This window comes from Cherax quadricarinatus, chromosome 30 (assembly GCF_038502225.1).
Source record: "Cherax quadricarinatus isolate ZL_2023a chromosome 30, ASM3850222v1, whole genome shotgun sequence".
NCBI classification, from domain to species: domain Eukaryota; kingdom Metazoa; phylum Arthropoda; class Malacostraca; order Decapoda; family Parastacidae; genus Cherax; species Cherax quadricarinatus.
The window spans coordinates 19,762,646-19,785,801 of NC_091321.1; the positions used below are offsets into that span (position 1 = coordinate 19,762,646).

The 23,156-nt window shown below is 38.5% G+C and overlaps 1 protein-coding gene across 1 annotated transcript in view; it reads left to right on the forward strand.

The window, feature by feature from the left end:
• Nucleotides 1–19,620, forward strand: part of EDTP (Egg-derived tyrosine phosphatase) — a 41,756-nt gene extending 22,136 nt beyond the window's left edge. Inside the window, exons 7-12 of the mRNA XM_053782063.2 lie at nucleotides 4,945–5,167; nucleotides 6,324–6,509; nucleotides 8,671–8,813; nucleotides 10,267–11,019; nucleotides 11,667–11,775; nucleotides 19,044–19,620. Of these exons, the coding sequence (XP_053638038.1) occupies nucleotides 4,945–5,167; nucleotides 6,324–6,509; nucleotides 8,671–8,813; nucleotides 10,267–11,019; nucleotides 11,667–11,775; nucleotides 19,044–19,190 (1,561 nt within the window). The 3' untranslated portion in view covers nucleotides 19,191–19,620. The remainder of the gene's footprint in view (nucleotides 1–4,944; nucleotides 5,168–6,323; nucleotides 6,510–8,670; nucleotides 8,814–10,266; nucleotides 11,020–11,666; nucleotides 11,776–19,043) is intronic.
• The last annotated feature ends 3,536 nt before the right edge of the window (nucleotides 19,621–23,156 follow it).

Sequence of the window (23,156 nt, forward strand, 5' to 3'; positions counted from 1 at the left end):
AGAAAAAGGAAATCAAGGATGCTTTTGTTGCAAAGGGGGTAACTATGCTGACAAAAATGAGATCACCAGTACTCGAAGAGGTTGAGAAGTTATTATTGGTGTGGATAAATGAGAATAAATTCATCCACCAATCTCTGCAGCTTCTCTGGGAGATTCTGAAGAGAAGTTGCAGAGATTGGTGGATGAATTTGGTAGGGTGTGCAAAAGAAGAAAATTGAAAGTGAATACAGGAAAGAGTAAGGTTATGAGGATAACAAAAAGATTAGGTGATGAAAGATTGAATATCAGATTGGAGGGAGAGAGTATGGAGGAGGTGAATGTATTCAGATATTTGGGAGTGGGCATGTCAGCGGATGGGTCTATGAAAGATGAGGTGAATCATAGAATTGATGAGGGGAAAAGGGTGAGTGGTGCACTTAGGAGTCTGTGGAGACAAAGAACTTTGTCCTTGGAGGCAAAGAGGGGAATGTATAAGAGTATAGTTTTACCAACGCTCTTATATGGGTGTGAAGCATGGGTGATGAATGTTGCAGCGAGGAGAAGGCTGGAGGCAGTGGAGATGTCATGTCTGAGAGCAATGTGTGGTGTGAATATAATGCAGAGAATTCGTAGTTTGGAAGTTAGGAGGAGGTGCGGGATTACCAAAACTGTTGTCCAGAGGGCTGAGGAAGGGTTGTTGAGGTGGTTCGGACATGTGGAGAGAATGGAGCGAAACAGAATAACTTCAAGAGTGTATCAGTCTGTAGTGGAAGGAAGGCGGGGTAGGGGTCGGCCTAGGAAAGGTTGGAGGGAGGGGGTAAAGGAGGTTTTGTGTGCGAGGGGCTTGGACTTCCAGCAGGCATGCATGAGCGTGTTTGATAGGAGTGAATGGAGACAAATGGTTTTTAATACTTGACGTGCTGTTGGAGTGTGAGCAAAGTAACATTTATGAAGGGGTTCAGGGAAACCGGCAGGCCGGACTTGAGTCCTGGAGATGGGAAGTACAGTGCCTGCACTCTGAAGGAGGGGTGTTAATGTTGCAGTTTAAAAACTGTAGTGTAAAGCACCCTTCTGGCAAGACAGTGATGGAGTGAATGATGGTGAAAGTTTTTCTTTTTCGGGCCACCCTGCCTTGGTGGGAATCGGCCAGTGTGATAATAAAAAATAAATAAATAAATGAGAAACAATTAGCAGGAGATACTCTTATGACTTCGATTATTTGTGAAAAGGCTAGGCAGTTGCACAACGATCTGGTAAAGAAATTGCCTGAAAATAGTGGTGATGTGAGTGAATTTAAGGCCAGCAAAGGTTGGTTTGAGAGATTTAAGAACCGTACTGGCATACACAGTGTGGTAAGGCATGGTGAGGCTGCCAGTTCGGACCACAAGGTGGCTGAAAAATATGTGCATGAATTCAAGGAGTACATAAACAGTGAAGGACTGAAACCTGAACAAGTGTTCAGTTGTGTTGAAACAGGCCTCTTTTGGAAGAAAATGCCAAAGAGGACCTTCATTACACAGGAGGAAAAGGCAATGCCAGGACACAAGCCTATGAAAGACAGGCTGACGCTTATGTTCTGTGCTAATGCTAGTGGGGATTTCAAAGTGAAGCCATTACTAGTGTACCATTCTGAAAATCCCAGAGTGTTCAGGAAAAACAATGTTATGAAGAGTAAATTGTGTGTTTTGGAAATCTAATAGTAAGGCATGGGTCACGAGGGAAATTTTCGTCGAGTGGTTCAATGAAGTGTTTGGCCCTAGTGTGAAGAATTACCTCCTGGAAAAGAAATTGGATCTCAAGTGCCTGCTAGTAATAGACAATGCACCTGCTCATCCTCCAAACTTGGATGACCTAATTTTTGAGGAGTTTGGGTTCATCACAGTAAAGTTCTTGCCCCCGAATACCACTCCTCTCCTCCAGCCCATGGACCAGCAGGTCATTGCAAACTTTAAAAAACTCTACACCAAAGCAATGTTTCACAGGTAAATGACTGTGACCACAGACACTCACTTGACCCTAAGGAAATTTTGGAGAGAACACTTCAGCATCCTCCATTGCATAACCCTTACAGGTATGGCTTGGGAGGGAGTGACTACCAGGACTTCGAACTCTGCTTGGAGAAAATTGTGATCAGATTGTGTCGACAAGAGGGATTTTGAAGGGTTTGGGACTGACCCTGATGAGCCTATGTCTGTTGTTAAATCAATTGTGGCACTGGGGAGTTCCATGGGGTTGGATGTGAGTTTGGAGGATGTGGAAGAATTGGTGGAAGACCACAACGAAGAGCTCACCACAGAGGAGCTGCAAGAGCTTCAGCAGGAACAGCAACAGATTGCAGCTCAGAATCTTGCTGCAGAGGAGGAGGAAGAGAGATGGAAGGTGCCTTCTTCAGAAATTAAAGAGATTTGTGCAATGTGGGGTAAGATGGAAAGCTTTATGGAGAAACATCACCCTGACAAGGTTGTTGCAAGCCATGTTGGCAACATGTACAGTGACAGTCTTGGGCCATTTTAGGGAAGTGTTAGAGATGCCAGAAACAGAGCTCTCTCCACAGTTATTTTGCAAGACATGACTCCAGTGACTCAAGGTGGTCCTAGTGGCATTAAGAAACAGAGAAGAGAAGCAACCTCAGAAAAGCAATTGGTACCTGAGGTGTTGATGGAAGGGGATTCCCCTTCCAAACTGTAAACAATCCAATCTCCTCCTCCAGTCTCCCATACACTAAGAAGAATCTCCAATAAAGGTAAGTGTTATGCTGTTAATGTTTCATTCATCATTTCCGATTGTATTGTTTATGTACTACATCTATATTTCATGTAAAAAAATTTTTTGTTTTAATACTTCTGGGTGTCAGGAACGGATTAATTGTATTTACATTATTTCTTATGGGGAAAATTGATTCGCAAATCGTAGATTTCAATAATAGTAGCAACTCCAGGAACGGATTAACTACGAAAAACGAGGGACCACTGTATTAGTATGTTTATATATGTAGTGTGTTTCTTATATAATTTTGAAAAAAATTTCATAGATGGAGTAATGAAAATGTCTATTAATGAAATGTAACATATAAAATGCCCGAGTGAATATTATTATTGTGTCAACACTAGTGAGACACTTAGTGATTTTAATGTGTACCTGCATGCATACCAGCACTGTGTGCAAGTTTATTTAGGTACAGGTACACATAAGTACAATTAGCAGAGTAAACATTAAAACTTAAAATTTTGGAAAGTTTCCAGACATAATAGAGATACGGAGCTCATGGAGGATGTAAACAGAGTGACACATGGACACTGTAGTAGTGAATCAGGGAATTGTATAAATGATTTGTTGGTCATAATTTGAAATATCCATATTAGCGAAGTAGTACCGTACAATGGGACCCTACTGTAATATAAATTGTGAAAAAAATACTGAACACTGAAAGTGGCACTCATCAGTAAACAAGAGGAATCTGACTACATAACATAGTGAGCAGGAAGAACAAGAGACCACAATCATAAACTGTGAGGTACCTAGAGGATACTTGAAAACATTTCTTAATAAATATTTGTACAGTGGACCCCCAGTTTTCGTAATTAATTCGTTCCAGACAGTGACTGAACCTGAATCTGACGAATTCTGAATTAATTTTCCCCATGAGAAATAATGGAAATCCAATTAATCCATTTCAGACACCCAAAAGTATTAAAAAGTTTTCTACATGAAATGTACATTTACCTACACAGAAAACAATGGTACATGAAGAATAAAACAGTAATATCACACTTACCTTTATTGAAGACATGATGTATGGAAGACAGGAGGAGGGAAGAGGATGGACGAATTTACAATTGTTTGGAAGGGGAAGCCCCTTCCTTTGTTTTTTAATGCCACTAGGACCAGCTTGAGTCACTGGACCCCTGTCGCTCAAAAAAGTGTTTCAGAGGTCTGTTTCTGGCGTATGTTAGGAATTGTGTTGGGAGACAGGACAAGATAGTCCTTCAGTATGACATTAATATCAGCTCTACGGCTTATTTATCTAGCACAATTCATCTAATACGACATAAACAATATTAATAACATAGAAACATGATATATACTCTAGAATGAACAAAATATGGCATTAAGAATGTCACGAGTGGTGGTGTGTTGTTTGTTGGGTGTAAAAGGGCCACTGAAAGATAAGCTTTACATAGTGGTGGTTAAGGTGGCAGCAGAGGTGGCGGTGTTAGTAGCCCTATATACGTCCAACAACAATGGACTCATTTTCGTGTTGTCCTTTTTTTTTTTATCGATTAATCGCTTAACTTGCTACACTGTTAATGCTACACTTTATCGCTGGCTTTAGTATACATATTGCAGAATCATTGAAAAAGGCACACTCTCCCCTCTCTCTCAGCCCTTTACCAAAGGGCTGGCTGGCACTAGGAACTTTCTTGGGACCCATGGTGGCTTATTTAGCAGTTGCAAGCACTAAAAAGAATGGAATAATACAAAATATATTGTATGAATGTGTGGGATCATCCTCACTGGCTGATAAACAATGGCACACTGGCTGTACATGAAGTGTCGAGGCTGCTCAGACACGTTGCGGATGAATGACTCGTACCGAGTTCAGTGACGATCACCCAGCCAATATTTTGACAAAAAAACATTACTTATTCCGAATATTACGTATTCCGATGACGTAATCTGGGGGTCCACTTTATACTACTAGAATTTATCTGCAAGATGAGGGTATCTGTTACAATCCCAGGAAATTTAACACTATAAAATTTAGCTCTTCTCTTGACCAAAATTAGTACATAGTCCCACACAACTAATAATTTTCTAATTTAGGGCTTATCACAATTTTGTTAAATTGAGTTTAATTGGACTATGTACTGGTTATGATAATTGTTCAGTGTATGCTAAAAAAAAAAAAAAGGTATTTAGTTCTTTCATTCATTTTTTTATATTAAACATAGATTGCTCCTACAGTGTGACATCATCCGAAAAGGTGGACAAAGAAAACCGATACAGCGACTTCAGCATCTTGTCATTACCATATCCTGGTTGTGAGTTCTTTAAAGACTTTCGTGATCTGGGATATACTGGGGAAGGGTTGTACTTCAACTGGAGTCAACCATTTGTTGATGCCCAGTTGGTCATTCCCGAGAGAACCATGTCAGCCAAAGTAGCTTCGGATTGGAATAATTATCGGGTAAGGAGACTTCAAAGCTTGTAAGTGGAGGCATGAAAGATAAAATGGTTTGTGGAATGGTAGTTGCTTCATTTTCTTAAAAATTGGAATATTCACAGTGTGAACACAAGTTGAAATATTGCTTATAGTATCTGAAGCTTACAAAATATTCTGATGTTTTAAAGTTTAAAAAAAGTAAAAGGTGCTTTTCGTTTGATATAACTCTCTGGTTTTTGAGACTGATGAATGTGTAATCATGAAAGTTTCTTACTCATGGAATTGGCAGGTCTAGTTTGTAATATGTATAACATTCTCATTTTATTTACTTTCCTGTAACCTGTTAGAAAAGCTCTGCATTGACATTATCAACTTTGAGGTTCCAGGGGTTGTAGGTCCAGTAGTAGCACCCTTCTTATTTCATCTCATCACCTAAACAGTTGAAATTCCTACTGTTTATAAACGGCATATCACGGTTACCGTTAGACATTCATTAGTGGATTCATCACAAATTAGGTTTTACGTAGGTTAGATTGTTATCTATCAAAAATTAACCAGTTGTAGTGTACCACAAAACCAATAAAGAAATGCAAAATAAACTCTATTAAAAAAAATTTAAAGGACAAAAAGAAAGCAGGCACTCACTGAGCACACCAAAAAAATAGTCTGATAATCACTGTTTACAGCTCATGAACAGTTACCTGTTTGATTGGCTTAATGACATTGAAATACTGACTGTTATTAAGAGGGTGGGCTGCTTATATTTGCCACTGGCACTCCATCCTTCTTTTCTGTCAGTGGCAGTTTTGTAAGGAATATATATTAATAGACGAAATGACTGAACTATGGTATGTAATGTTTAAAAGGAAATTTTGAAAAGTATGGCTTACCTTAATTGTGAATAACAAGAAAATATATTAGCAAAAGAGCTAAAAGGGTCTGTAATTTCCAGTGATTAAGGAGCACATTCATAGTTCATGGAAGTGTGGAGGAAATGATCATAAATTTTTTGTATGAGATCTGCTGTAGTGTAAACATCTTGTATAGGATATGTAGTGTGAACCACTTGTATAGGATATGATCTAGTGTATGCATTTTGTGAGGTGCTGCTATGAATGGTTGAAATATTAATTGAGTAATTATTAATTGTTTCCTAATTTTGTAATGTTTCATATAACAGAAATGGGACTTGTTGAGACTAAGTCAGAACTATTTAAAGCTCTTAATAACCTACACACATGAAGGGACGCAGGGCATGCTTGTCCACTGTATATCTGGCTGGGACCGCACTCCACTCTTCATCTCGCTGCTCAGACTTTCCCTCTGGGCAGATGGACTTATTCACTCTTCATTAGACCATACTCAGGCAAGTTTAATTTTTTCTTGTATACATACTGGCTTAATTGGCACTCCAATCAAGTATTTTTGCATTTTCTGTTCAGGGTTTAAAGTGGTGGTTTTCAATATTTTCTTGGCTGCAATATACATTCGGATCATGGGTCAAGTCAGGTGGCCTGTTCCTCTAGACATGTTACTTAAGACTTGATAATGGTAAAGGAAGGACTGAAATGTTGTCTGAGGCTTCCTCTCCAAATTGTTCTTTCCACCTCTCCCGATGCTGGGTCACATTAGCACTGATGCGATGTACGTGGTTTGTGATTAAGATAGGAGGGGGTCTTATGTTGAAAGGGTGCATTTCTCCACAGGGTGCTAGCCTGACTAAGAACCAAGTATATCTTTCAGTAGGATCTCCTTGTAAGTTGAAAATTTTCCTGGACCTGGCTCTAAACTAAGGAAAAACTTTTTAATATATTCCCACTAGGCCATAACTGTCTCCATCTTGCAAATAATGTTGATAGGCATGTTGTTCCATGCAAATTTGATGTAGCTAACAGTGTCTGGAATGCTAAATTTATACCAAAAGGTGGCACTCCAAGGTCTGAGTTGGCATTCATTGCTGCATCCAGTTTTTGCACCACTTTTCATGTGTAATTACACTTCATTGTCCTAATAATTCCACAATCCACTGGTTGTATTAAATATGTATTAAATATGTTGTATTTGGTGGTAAAAACTTTTTACACGGGGATATACATGCACCAAAACTTCTGGACAAGTATGGGAATTAAGAGTAAAAAGACCCTTGAATGCAAGGTTCTTGTTGCACAGGTAAACATGACTGAGACAATAAATAGTTCTTGTCATCAATGCTGGCTGGTTTGACCTACAGATAACTAGTAAGGTGGCTTTTATCTACTTTTCAAAGCACTAGGAATTTTAAAGTCATAAATAAATATAGGCTTAAACTTTAAATTGCCTGCTGCATTACCACAAAGTAGTGAGCTGCTTTGAATTGCTGTGTGCTTTTCTGTTGCTGGCTGATGCAAGTTTAAATTCTCAGTGGCATACTCTTCCAATAGACTTAATTTTGTCAGCATTAAATACTTACCATGGCTTGTATCCACCCTCAGAAATAATTTCCTGTAATTCAGCTGAAAAATTCCTTGCAGTGTGGTCATCAAAAGCATTTTCAACAAAAAATTTAATATGCAAGCAACTACAAAATTTACTTTTGTTTTTCTTTTTGAACCACCTTGCTTCGGTGGGATACAGTCAGTTTGTTGAAAGAAGAAAGAACTGCAAAATTTGAACCTGGGGAACCAGCCTGTATTAAATGAGCACTTTTTTTTTATCATTAAGATGAAATTAAGCGGTACACCTTTCTTGGGTTTTTGCCTGATCCATTCAATAACTTTTTGATTTAGCTGTTCTGACCTGTGTCATTCTTTTCTGGAGGTCACAACCTGGGTTTACTTATTGCACAAGCTCGTATCTTTTCTTCACTCTCCCTAATTGTATGAATTGATACCTCATTCAGGCCATAGGCTCACGCCGTCTCCTTCACATGTTCGCCACCCATAAGCTCATATCTTGATTTTTTAAAATCACCATAAACTTTCATGCTCATGCTTTTTTGCACATCCAAGATCACTCACTTCTCTTGGGTGCCATGGTTACTATCCAGAGATGAGATGGGATGATGAAAAGATCGAAAATAGATTCTCTAGCACAGGCAGAATATGGAATTGAACACACGTGAACAGAGCACTGAGGTGAAGGAGGGTGTACTTTACAGAGGCCTTCCCTGTAAGACAAAGTACTTGCCTATAGACTTGCTGCAAGACAGAGGGGAAAGAATCTTCACTCATAAACTGATTAACACCGTGCATTCACCAAAAATATGGTGCAGTTTTGCAACCTTCTTAACGTAAAAATGTGCTAACAGATTGCATGTTAACAGATGGACTAGTGTATCTAAAATTTTGACTGAAATGCTGCACTGTTAAGTTGACCCCTGCAAACACAACTTGGCGAGTTCAACCAAGTTATGTTTGTAATTTGTATGCTACCAGTATTCAGAGATTTAAATGCCCCACTGCAATATTTGTGCTTTGAAGGATGAATGGCACTTAACTAAGGACTGTTAAGGATTGAAATATCCTATAATTTTTTTTTTACTTTTCCAGATTCTCTATCTCACTATTGCCTATGATTGGATGGCATTTGGCCATGATCTTCAGGATCGATTAAGTAAAGGTGAAGAAATTTTCTTCTTCTGCTTCTACTTCCTCAAGTACATTACCTCAGATGACTTTAGTGTGGGGCGAAAGTAAGTTTGATCCTTGAAAAGTTGAATCTTTTCAGCTAATATTGACAAATATTCACAGTTTACTTTAAAGGCTTTCTGCAACTCCTATTTGATTGGGATTGGAATAAGATTTAGATAGTAGAGGCAGGTGACTTCACATTTGTTTTAGTGGGTGAACAGTTGCATCACAAAAATGATAGTTATGAATTAATGTGTCCCTTGCAGTTGTATATGAGTAATGCAGTGCTTCTACCTTGAGGCTGGTGGGGAGGTTGTAGGTTGATAGGTCAATGTTGGAGCATATCTGTTCCGTTATAGAAAAGCCGCTAGGGAGATGAAGGTGAATGTTTATTTTTGGGCCATCCTGCCTTGATAGCATTTGGTCATTGTTATGAAAATTCTTTAAATTCTAATCAGATTTTAATAAATCCTGCAAATATTTTCTTGGGATGACTTGTACAGTTGTTTAAGTATCTTGCCGTTGGACGTGCTGGGTATAAAAATCTTCTTTTGAAAGTAACCTTAAAACTTCCAGAACTATTGCCAAATGATCTATACAGATTTAATAATAATTGTTAATGTAAGGTCTTGTATTGTAAATTTGTTTCCCTAAGGTTTTACTTTTGTTCTTATATTTAATCCTAAAAGTATATTTAGCAAAGATCCTGTAGAGCTACTGCATTAGATGCAGTCTTAAGGCAATTCGTGTGTGTGTGTTCCAGTTTTTACAGATGAGCTCTTTTTACTTTCCTTGTTGCAGTTCTGAAAATGCCTCTTCTCCTGTTGTTAAATGGCCAGTGATCCTCTGCACTAATCTTCTGTATATTCTATGAACCTTTAAGAGCAATCTTCTCTTCGGTAGAATACAAATTAGCAGGGACTGAATGGAAATGCTATTTAAGCACCTCTCCTATTGTACTCTTCTGTTTGTATTCTTTTGAAATTATGCTTCTTGTATTTTAAGACCAGGATATTCAACCTGTTTGTTTCAATGAAAGTGACATTAACCAAATTAGTAGCAATTTATTTTTCTCTTGCCTTAGTCTTTCTGAAACTATTATTTCCTTTAAAGAACTTAATTTCTGTAGCATCTTTCCAACTATTTTAAAAACATTGATGTGATGACCTTCAGAGACAAGGTTACTGGAAAGTTATGTGTGCTTATTTTTCACCTGAAGAGACTTTACAGTAACCAAATCATGCTATGCATGTTCTCCTTCAAAGGAATAGATTCCTTAGTTGTGATATAAAATACATTGACTATCTTGTGTGTGTTTGTGGTTAAATATTGTTTGAAACGAGATTTGATGATTCAGGAAGTAATTGCATACTGGGTAGTCTAGTAGTAACAGAGCATTTTCCTATCCTTTCCCATTTTTCCTTAACTACAGCTGCATGGATTGGGACAGTTTTAATACCGATGTATTGATCTAGGCATAGTCAAAAAATAATGGCCGCTTCCCCTACTTTTCAGACGTCACATGTCCAATGACAGCTCTTGTTCAGAGAAATTGGACTGTTGTGTTCTACTTGATACTGATGGGTTGAGCTCGGCAGGATCCTCCAATTCCCTGAATTCATCATGCTCGTCAAATCGATCTTCTCATCATGCTCCTCCTGTGTATTTTAAAGCAGGAAAGAGTGGGGAGACTTCAGATAGTTATAATGCTCATTTAACGTGGCCCTATGGAAGCTATACTGGGGAGCTTGACTTTGATGAAATGTCCCCAAACCTTAGCAGAGCATCATCAACTTCAACTTCCAATAGAGGGTCTTTTGGTAGATCGTCTTTAAGGGACTCTGATACAGCAGGGACCACAAGTGAGGGAAAGTTATCATTAAGACAAGGGGCCCTAGCTGGAAGCCATTCTCGAGTATCTGGTGGATCATTTAAAAACGGTAGTTCAAATGCTTCATTTCTGGATGCAAGTAAACCCCTTTTGTGTTCACATAGATCAAGAAATGGGCATAGTGATTCTAGTGGTGATAGTGTTGCTGGTTCAGATCATGGATCATGGGGCAATGGCTGTCAGGATCCCCCACATGCTTCTACCAGTCCCATGGCTGTTCCTGTTCCCCGCGGGCGACCAGCACCACGGACAAGGCAAGAATCTGTTAGTTCGGTTGGAAGTTGGCAGCTTATCTCTGGAACAGGCAGTCTTCGTGGATCAACTGGGTCAATCTGTAACCCTGGTTCTGCCAATTCTCGCAGCTCTCGAACCTCTGTGTAAGCAGATTACATTTAATTTTTTCATGCCCTTGTGCTTGAATCCTACAATTGTATATTTTTAAGCAAATTCTTAATTGTTAGTTTGTTATTAATGACTTAGTTTTTCCATTATTTCTATAAATATACTATTTTTTTTGCATGCTGGTTAATGAGATGTCTTGAAACCTTTATACTGTAGTGTGATGTATGCTGATTTTGATTATTTTCTGATTTATTTAACTTCTTGACCACCTGGGTTGGGAATTTACTTGCTTATTGATAGGGAATCTTCTCCTTTTCTGGATGTTTTTAGTCAGTTTTAATGGTAATGTGGTCAACAAGGGATGTTGAAAGGTGAATGTTTTGAAATTGTGTGGTATGCTCCTGTTGGTAAAGAGATAATGTCTACTCTGAAAGACCATCATTAACTATCTGAGAGTTGTATCATCTTTAGCCTGTTTTAGGAAGCTTCAGTATAAAACAGGTCTATAATCTATGAATGTATCGTTAGTGGATCATTAAGTACAGGCACAGTACCTGATTAAACATAAACAACTCCCCAAAAACTGTATGACCTTTATGGGTCATACATTCTTTAATTATAAGAAGTTACTTGGTAATGTCATTTTTTCAGAATATCTAATTGTAATTTTCATTTGCTCTAGACCTTCATCAGATTTGCTGGATTCTGCAACAACCATAAAGGAGGAGGAGGGAAGCTTGGAGTCAGAGCAGAGCATTATAGTCTTTAACAGAGCTGAGAGACTTGCGAAGGTAATGATATTAAATTTTTTGTAATTTTAAGCTTTCGTGCTAGTAGCAGCTGGTTATTTAAGTGAAGATTTTCCATATCAGTTTGCACGAGGGCATGCAAGACATGAATTCCACAAATCAACCAGTAAATAATGGTGAGGGTTTGTATGATAAATTATAGTTGGTGGAATAAACTGAACCAGATTAAAAACAGCATGTCAGCAGGATGGTAAATTTGTGGAAGACTGAATCTAGCAAGCAAGTTCAGAATGAGAGAATTGCCCAAATTGTAAATACAAGATAGTAAGTTCAGCACTTGTTTTAAAGACTTTTCCCAATAGGCTTATTGGGAACTTCAGAAATGTTTTGGGAATTTTGGGGGGAATTAAATGTTCTTCATACACATTGAATGTCTCCTGCCAGGTTAAATCCCCCCTCACACAAAAAAAAAAAAAAAAAAAAAAAAAAAACATGCACAAGCATTCATTCAGTAGCAGTCTAGATAGAAGACTGATTTCACATCTTGGCCATCCTGTCTGTGCCCACACTACTTCAGCTACCTCTGTTTTTTGAATACTGTAATACCTTTTGCAACCCCCACACTGTGTATTAATTTCTAAGCTCTGAATTCTTTGAATTAAAATTCCTACCACACATTGGTGTCAACCATAACATTTCTGCTGCCTCCATCCTCCTCTCTGCCCTATTTTAAGCTCACAATTCCCACCCATATAAAAGGGTTTGTATGGGAAATCAAATACAAAATGGGAGTTGACAGTTACTTTTTGCTGATGATACTGTGCTTATAGGAGATTCTAAAGAAAAGTTGCAAAGGTTAGTGGACGAGTTTTGGAGGGTGTGTAAAGGTAGAAAGTTGAAAGTGGACATAGATAAGAGTAAGGTGATGAGGGTATTAAATGAAAAATTGGATATCACATTAGAGAGAGGGAGTATGGAAGAAGTGAATGTTTTCAGATATTTGGGAGTTGACATGTCAGTGGATGGGTTTATGAAGGATGAGGTTAACCATAGAATTGATGAAGGAAAAAAAGGTGAGTGGTGCGTTAAGATATACATGGAGACTAAAAACGTTATCTATGGAGGCGAAGAAGGGAATGTATGAAAGTATAGTGGTACCAACTCTTATATGGGTGTGAAGCTTGGGTTGTAAATGCTGCAGCGAGGAGGCAGTTGGAGGCAATGGAGATATCCTGTCTAAGGGCAATGTATTTTACTATTATTTTATATTAACACACTGGCCGATTCCCACCAAGGCAGGGTGGCCCGAAAAAGAAAAATTTTCACCATCATTCACTCCATCACTGTCTTGCCAGAAGGGTGCTTTACACTACAGTTTTTAAACTGCAACATTAACACCCCTCCTTCAGAGTGCAGGCACTGTACTTCCCATCTCCAGGACTCAAGTCCGGCCTGCCAGTTTCCCTGAATCCCTTCATAAATGTTACTTTGCTCACACTCCAACAGCACATCAAGTATTAAAAACCATTAGTCTCCATTCACTCCTATCAAACATGCTCACGCATGCCCGCTGGAAGTCCAGGCCCCTCGCACACAAAACCTCCTTTACCCCCTCCCTCCAACCTTTTCTAGGCCGACCCCTACCCCACCTTCCTTCCACTACAGACTGATACACTCTTGAAGTCATTCTGTTTCGCTCCATTCTCTCTACATGTCCGAACCACCTCAACAACCCTTCCTCAGCCCTCTGGACAACAGTTTTGGTAATCCCGCACCTCCTCCTAACTTCCAAACTATGAATTCTCTGCCTCACAAGTGAGGCCTCATTTAGATTATGCTGCTCAGTTTTGGTCCCCTTACTACAGGATGGATATAGACTCATTAGAGAACATATAGAGAAGAATGACTAAAATGATTTACTGTGTAAGGAACCTCCCGTATGAAGATCGACTTAAAGCCTAAAATCTCCACTCTCTGGAGAGGCGTAGAATGAGGGGAGATATCATTGAAGTGTGTAAGTGGATGACAAGGGAGATATTAATAAAGTACTGAGGGTGTCGAACCAGTGGGGTGATAGAGGCTAGGACCTTGGGTAGCTTTAAGAAGAGACTGGACAAATATATGAGTGGGAGGGGCTGGGTTTGATTGGTGTCATTGGGTACGGGAGTTATTTCTTGGGTAGCTTTAGGTAGAGGTCGTTTTGATAAGGACCTGCCTCGCATGGGCCAGTAGGCCTTCTGCAGTGTTCCTACATTCTTATGTTCTTATATTCACACCACACATTGCCCTCAGACATGACATCTCCACTGCCTCCAGCCTTCTCCTCGCTGCAACATTCATCACCCATGCTTCACACCCATATAAGAGCGTTGGTAAAACTATACTCTCATACATTCCCCTCTTTGCCTCCAAGGACAAAGTTCTTTGTCTCCACAGACTCCTAAGTGCACTGCTCACCCCTTTTCCCCTCATCAATTCTATGATTCACCTCATCTTTCATAGACCCATCCGCTGACACGTCCACTCCCAAATATCTGAATACATTCACCTCCTCCATACTCTCTCCCTCCAATCTGATATCCAATCTTTCATCACCTAATCTTTTTGTTATCCTCATAGCCTTACTCTTTCCTGTATTCACTTTTAATTTTCTTCTTTTGCATACCCTACCAAATTCATCCACCAACCTCTGCAACTTTTCAGAATCTCCCAAGAGCACAGTGTCATCAGCAAAGAGCAACTGTGACAGCTCCCACTTTGTGTGATTCTTTATCTTTTAACTCCACGCCTCTTGCCAAGACCCTCGCATTTACTTCTCTTACAACCCCATCTATAAATATATTAAACAACCACGGTGACATCACACATCCTTGTCTAAGGCCTACTTTTACTGGGAAATAATCTCCCTCTTTCCTACATACTCTAACTTGATCCTCACTATCCTCGTAAAAACTCTTCACTGCTTTCAGTAACCTACCTCCTACACCATACACCTGCAACATCTGCCACATTGCCCCTATCCACCCTGTCATACGCCTTTTCCAAATCCATAAATGCCACAAAAACCTCTTTAGCCTTATCTAAATACTGTTCACTAATATGTTTCACTGTAAACATTTGGTCCACACACCCCCTACCTTTCCTAAAGCCTCCTTGTTCATCTGCTATCCTATTCTCCGTCTTACTCTTAATTCTTTCAATAATAACTCTACCATACACTTTACCAGGTATACTCAACAGACTTCTTTCTTTCAACACACCGGCCGTATCCCACTGAGGCAGGGTGACCCAAAAGGAAAAGCGAAAGTTTCTCCTTTTACATTTAGTAATGTATACAGGAGAAGGGGTTACTAGCCCCTTGCTCCCGGCATTTTAGTCGCCTCTTACAACACGCATGGCTTACAGAGGAAGAATTCTGTTCCACTTCCCCATGGAGGTAAGAGGAAATAAACAAGAACAAGAACTAGAAAGAAAATAAAAGAAAACCCAAAGGGGTGTGTATATATATATGCTTGTACATGTATGTGTAGTGTGACTTAAGTGTAAGTAGAAGTAGGAAGATGTACCTGAAATCTTGCATGTTTATGAGACAGAAGACACCAGCAATCCTACCATCATGTAAAACAATTACAGGCTTTCATTTTACACTCGCTTGGCAGGACGGTAGTACCTCCCTGGGCGGTTGCTGTCTACCAACCTACTACCTACACTCAACAGACTTATCCCCCTATAATTTTTGCACTCTTTTGTCCCCTTTGTCTTTATACAAAGGAATTATGCATGCTCTCTGCCAATCCCTAGGTAACTTACCCTCTTCCATACATTTATTAAATAATTGCATCAACCACTCCAAAACTATATCCCCACCTGCTTTTAACATTTCTATCTTTATCCCATCAATCCCGGCTGCGTTACCCCCATTCATTTTACCTACTGCCTCACGAACTTCCCCCATACTCACAACTGGCTCTTCCTCACTCCTACAAGATGTTATTCCTCCTTGCCCTATACATGAAATCACAGCTTCCCTATCTTCATCAACATTTAACAATTCCTCAAAATATTCCTTCCATCTTCCCAATACTTCTGACTCTCCATTTAATAACTCTCCTCTCCTATTTTTAACTGACAAATCCATTTGTTCTCTAGGCTTCCTTAACCTGTTAATCTCACTCCAAAACTTTCTTATTTTCAACAAAATTTGTTGATAATATCTCACCCACTCTCTCATTTGTTCTCTTTTTACATTGCTTCACCACTCTCTTAACCTCTCTCTTTTTCTCCATATACTCTTCCCTCCTTGCATCACTTCTACTTTGTAAAAACTTCTCATATGCTAACTTTTTCTCCCTTACTACTCTTTACATCATCATTCCACCAATCGCTCCTCTTCCCACCCGCACCCACTTTCCTGTAACCACAAACTTCTGCTGAACACTCTGACACTACATTTTTAAACCTACCCCATACCTCTTCGACCCCATTGCCTATGCTCTCATTAGCCCATCTATCCTCCAATAGCTGTTTATATCTTACCCTAACTGCCTCCACTTTTAGTTTATAAACCTTCACTTCTCTCTTCCCTGATGCTTCTATTCTTGTATCCCATCTACCTTTTACTCTGTGTAGCTACAACTAAGAAGTGATCTGATATATCTGTGGCCCCTCTATAAACATGTACATCCTGAAGTCTGCTCAACAGTCTTTTATCTACCAACACATAATCCAACAAACTACTGTCATTTCGCCCTACATCATATCTTGTATACTTATTTATCCTTTTTTTCTTAAAATATGTATTACCTATAACTAAACCCCTTTCTATACAAAGTTCAATCAAAGGGCTCCCATTATCATTTACACCTGGCACCCCAAACTTACCTACCACACCCTCTCTAAAAGTTTCTCCTACTTTAGCATTCAGGTCCCCTACCACAATTACTCTTACTTGGTTCAAAGGTTCCTATATATTCACTTTACATCTCCCAAAAAATCTCTCTCTCTCCTCTGCATTCCTCTCTTCTCCAGGTGCATACATGCTTATTATGACCCACTTTTTGCATCCAACCTTTACTTTAATCCACATAATTCTTGAATTTACACATTCATATTCTCTTTTCTCCTTCCACTTTGTGTGAGTCTTTATCTTTTAACTCCACGCCTCTTGCCAAGACCCTCGCATTTACTTCTCTTACAACCCCATCTATAAATACTATATTAAACAACCACGGTGACATCACACATCCTTGTCTAAGGCCTACTTTTACTGGGAAATAATCTCCCTCTTTCCTACATACTCTAACTTGAGCCTCACTATCCTCATAAAAACTCTTCAATGCTTTCAGTAACCTACCTCCTACACCATACACCTGTAACATCTGCCACATTGCCCCCCTATCCACCCTGTCATACACCTTTTCCAAATCCATAAATGCCACAAAAACCTCTTTAGCCTTATCTAAATACTGTTCACTTATATGTTTCACTGTAAAGATCTGGTCCACACACCCCCTACCTTTCCTGAAGCCTCTTTGTTCATCTGCTATCCTATTCTCCGTCTTACTCTTAATTCTTTCAATAATAACTCTACCATACACTTTACCAGGTATACTCAACAGACTTCTTCTTCTTTCAACGTACCAGCCGTATCCCACTGAGGTGGGGTGGCCCAAAAGAAAAAACTGAAGTTTCTCCTTTTAAATTTAGTAATATATACAGGAGAAGGGGTTACTAGCCCCTTGCTCCCGGCATTTTAGTCGCCTCTTACGACACGCATGGCTTACAGAGGAAGAATTCTGTTCCACTTCCCCATGGAGATAAGAGGAAATAAACAAGAACAAGAATTAGAAAGAAAATAGAAGAAAACCCAGAGGGGTGTGTATATATATGCTTGTACATGTATGTGTAGTGTGACCTAAGTGTAAGTAGAAGTAGCAAGACTTACCTGTAATCTTGCATATTTATGAGACAGACAAAAGACACCAGCAATCCTACCATCATGTAAAACAATTACAGGCTTTCGTTTTACACTCGCTTGGCAGGACGGTAGTACCTCCCTGGGCGGTTGCTGTCTACCAACCTACTACCTACAACTCAACAGACTTATCCCCCTGTAATTTTTGCAATGTGTGGTGTAAATATTATGCAGAAAATTCATAGTGTGGAAATTAGGAGGTGTGGAGTTTAATAAAAGTATTAGTCACAGGGCTGAGGAGGGGTGGTTGAGGTGGTTTTGTCATTTAGAGAGAATGGAGAAAAGTAGAATGACATGGAGAGCATATAAATCTGTGGGAAAGGAAGGCTGGGTAGGGGTTGTCCTCGAAAAGGTTGAAGAGAAGGGGTAAATGAAGTTTTGTGGGCAAGGGGCTTGGTCTTCCAGCAAGCATGCGTGAGCTTGTTAAGATAGGAGTGAATGGAGACAAATGGTTTTTGGGATGTGACAAACTGTTGGAGTGTGAGCAGGGTAATATTTAGTGAATTGATTCAGGGAAACCAGTTATTTTTACATAGCCAGGCTTTAGTACTGGAGGGGTTTGGGATATTGGCAGTTTGGAGGGATGTGTTATATATCTTTATATGTATATGCTTCTAAACTGTTGTATCTGGGTGCCTCTGCAAAAACAGTGATTATGTATGAGTGAGGTGAAAGTGTTGAATGATGAAAGTATTTTCTTTTTGGGGATTTTCTTTCTTTGTGGGTCACCCTGCTTGGTGGGAGACAGCCAACTCGTTTGAAAAAAAAAATGAACAGCAACCATCCAGGAAGGTACTTCCATTCTGTCAAATGTGAAACTGAAGCCTGTTAATTTCCTGCACTCTGGCAGGATTGCAGATTGCTGTCTCCCCCCCCCCCCTTTTTTTTTTTTTTAAGGGGGAGATGATCACATAAAATGACTAAATAAATCTTGTAAACTGCTACTTATGTTCAGTGTACTCGTACCTTTATTTTTTTTTATTCTTAATCCAGTAAACCTCAATATAGTGGACTAATAGGGAAGATTGTCCAAATGTCCAGTTTTGCCCATAATTTTTAGTCAGTTATATTGGGGGTCCATTTGATCGAGGGTCGACTATAGTTCTTAAAATCCCTGTAATATTTTCTTTCCTATTATTGATGGTATACAATACTGCTTATTTCATAAATAAACCAGCACCAGAATGCCAACAGTAACAAGGGTGGAAAATAAGAGGAGAGGGGGAGAAAAGAAGGTTGAGAAACAAAAGGTTATGGCTACTTCTGATTTGAGATTTTGATACTGTGACTTTCATTCTCCATAAATGTTATGCTAAATATTTTTTACTCTCTCCAGGTCCGGGCACTCTTCTATAATATCTACGTAACTACAATAGGATTCAATGTCTCCAATGGACGAAATGAGTCTGGTTTAGGTACCCTAGTCTCTAACTTTGCTCAAAAGGTTGGAATCAAGCCAATGTCGTGTCGAAACACGCAGTGATATGAGGTAATTTTTCGCAGTTAGAAAGTCAATAAAATTTCCTTTAGGCCTGATGGCTATTTATATTTTTTAATAAAATTTCATTAGAAGTTTTAGTTGACAATCCCACGTACTCAGCCAGAAGAATGGCTAAGTAGTACTTGGTAATTGATATTGGAGCCGCTGGTTTCTTACAATTTTATAAACAGGCAACTTTGTGGGTATTTTTGTCCTTGGCTAACTTTTATAATTTTTTATGAATTATTGTACTGTATACCGTTAAAACATCTATAGGTAAAATTATAAGGGTTTTGCTCAATTAGATTGAATTTGTAGAGCTTTGATTTGATTACACTTTTTTTTTTATTTTTTTAATAGCAATTTGGATGAGCAAATGAAGCTTGAGATAAAGTGGAACCTTGGTTTTTGTTTGCCCTGGTTTTCGTCGAATTCGGTTTTTGATGACTGTCAAAATTTTGTCCCAGTTATTGTTCATCACCTCGGTTTTCGTCCACCATACCGAATGTGTCCGCCTGTCCGCACCCAAACAAAGCATCCCATGCAATTGTTCTGAGTCAATCTGGCTTTGTTTCTAGTCAAGTGAACATTACCCTGTGCTTTCATATGAAATATATAATAATCCATTGCTTTTTGTGCTTGTTTATTGAGTGCGACTGCTAAATAAGCCACCATGGGGCCAAAGAAAGTTCCGAGAAATAAGGTAGAATTGCTTCAGAGGAGGAGGAAGTGGAAAAGAGAGGGGAGAATGTGCCTTCAGTGATTAAAGACATGTGTGCAAACTAGAGTGAGTTATAAAGTCTTGTGGAGAAATATCACCCTAACAAAACTGTTGCAAGCCGTGTCTGCAACATGTTCTATGACAGTGCCTTGTCCCATTTTAGGCAAATCTTAGAGATGCCAGAAACAGCTCTCTGGACAGATTTTTTGTGCGAGGGGTACAGTGACTCGAGCTGATCCTAGTGCCAGTAAAAGACGAGGGAAGTAACCCTGGATAGGGCTTCAATACCTGAAGTCCTTATGGAAGGGGATTCCCCTTCCAAACAATAACCTCTCCTCCCTCTCCCCTCCTTGCCATCTTCAATACACCAACAAGAATCTTCAGTAAAGGTAAGTTGTGTTAAATGCTCATTTATCCATTTCATTAGTCCTTTATATTTATTTCATTGTTTTCTGTATGTAAAAAACTATAGCTATTCTCAATAAAATGTATTTTTTGTGTTAATACTTTTGGGTGTCTGGAACGGGTTAATTCGATTTACATTATTTCTTACGGGAAATATTGCTTCAGTTTTTGTACAATTCGGTTTTCGTCAGACTTTCTGGAGTGAATTAAAGACAAAAACTGAGGTTCCACTGTATTTTAAGGTTTTAGGTTTTAATATCTATAAAAAAAAAGGTATGAAGCTATTGCTAATGTTTCAAAAAACAAATTATGTATAAAGATTACTGCTTAGTTAATAAATTCTTTATTTGGTAAAAGCCAGATGGATCATGATTGCTTTTGAGATTTGGAAACTCTAAATTGAAATTTTGCTGTTTGTTTGTACTGTACAAAAGTGTTTGAGCAATATTTTCATAAATATTGTGATACATAGCATTCTGTATAAATGTGATAAAATTTAACTGGATTAACATTTGTTTTAGAATGGTTATCCATGCATTACAGTATATTTTTGTCTATGTTCATGTATATATATATATATGACAGATTTGTTTTATTTAGGTTTAAGATCTCGTGTATATGCAGATTATGTTGGCATTTAACTCTTTGGTATGCTAGGCATCTGATGTTTATGAAAACTAATAGCTAAAATTTTCAGCGGTACAAGATTTAAAAATTTCAATTGTTGCTTTAATGATGCAAGATGTAGATATTTTTTTCTCTTATTCCTTGGATGAGTTTCGATAGTCTCGCTCCTGAATAATACTTTTATTCTGTCCTTGAGCAGTCTGGCAAGTTGACAACTTGGTAGACTATTTTCCAGTCATTTGGCTGAGCTTGATGCATAAGTGGTTGAGTTGTCCTTCAGTGCAGTGCTAAAATTTGAGATTTAAGGAGCTATTTTTGTCAGACTATTTTATTTGGTTGAAACTGTCAAACTGGAAGACTTTTTGTGAATAATGTACTGTTACAATTTTATTTCGTACCTTAAAGCAAAGGCTTTTTTACTAGTAAACATTTAAATGTCCAAAAGTTTGTGATAGGCATGATGTTAACAAGTAACACAGAAAACTGTGTAGCTATTGTTGCATTAATATAAAGATATTTCCACTCAGTCTCATGAAATTTTATGGAAAGTCTTGATCAATGCAGATTCTTTTAGAACAATTCGTAGATGTGTTAGAAATATGTGCTGGGTAGATGTGTACTTGTTAATTTGAAAACTACAGAAGAAAACAGTAAACATGTTGGTACAGTATCTTGTGCTGCCTCTGAGGCTTGTATACCACAAGAACCCCAACTAAAATTGCTAACAGGAAGATATTTATGAGAGAAATAAGGGAAGCTAGGGACAGTGTTTCCAAAGACCCCATACTTCTAGTGGATATGGGGCCACAAATTTTTTTTTGGAAAACTAAGCCATTTATGTACAGCACAGATATTTTACCTTAAGAATATCAGTGGGAATGAATGTGTTGGGAAGGTAAAAAGAAAGCTGTTGAATTCTTCGGAATCTAATCCCTTTCATTAAAATATTGTAATTTGTCTCCCAGTGGTAATTCATGCTTAATGACCTTGATGCACTATCCTTATTTCATGAAGTACACAATGAATAATTGGCAAATAACTATATGTACAAGTGTTGCAAGGGTAATATTCACGTTCTGTTTGCATTAAGCCTTAAAAAAAAAAAAAGCATATATACTTAACCATATAAGAAATTATTTTCCACTGATTTGTGGGCAATGTAAAACCTTCCTTTACATTTTGGTCTTTGATTACAGTACATTTTTTTCTAATAATACTGCTTACTTTCTATAATGTGTTTTGTTTTATTTCTTGTACTTATTTCTCAACATTCCAGCAGAATTACAAAACTGATCTTTTGGGCATCTTTACAGTTTCTTTAGCTAGTCACCAGTTATCAGTTGCAGGATTACCATACAACTGTCACTGCTCTAATTTTTGGTATTTGAAGCATCCTCTGAAGTTCAGCATGTCCCTACAGAATGCCTTATCTGCAATGCCACTTCAATCATCATAATTGCTCATGCAAACTATCCACACCTTGTTGCCTTAATTGTTCAGGACACCATCCCTCCTATTTCTACTTTGGTTTCCTCTTTCCCTTCCAGACCCTTCTGGGTAAATTTAGTACTTACATTGATTACATTATTATTATTACTTGTGCCCTGTGTATATGCAGGAAAGTGAGGCTTCCTGCTTAAAGGAAAGAGGGCATGTTGTATGGCGAAGCCTTATATCAGATCTCTGCCAAATTGTCTTCATTCTGGTAAAGGGCTCTCAATCCAAGGAATTAGCTACCCTTCCTTGAATAAAATTTGTTAAACTCCTTGCCTTACCATTCCATAGGCATTTTATCACACTTATTTGGCACTTTTCACGTAAATGTAATAATTATGATAGTATTTTTAATCATCACAACCCTCTCCTTAATCTGTGCTGTCAGATACTGGTAGTCCACCAGTCTTCCTTCTCCCCCCCCCCCCCATCTTTTATATTTTTCTCCTGCCTGGAGAAATCCCTACAGCCAAAGTCTGTTATTCACCCTTTCCACTTCAAATTTATAGGAAGTATAGAGGTAAATGTTTTTTTGCAGGGTACCTGGATACATTGACGTTCAGGGTAATAAGCATGACATTAGCTGTATAACTTGCTGATCATAATCTGCCAGTCTCCTACAGGAGAGTCCTTTTATCAGACTATTTTCCAGATCTGTTCCAAAGACTCTGAAACTGATAGCAGCAGTGATAATCTCAAAAGACGGCAAATTGTTGCATCGA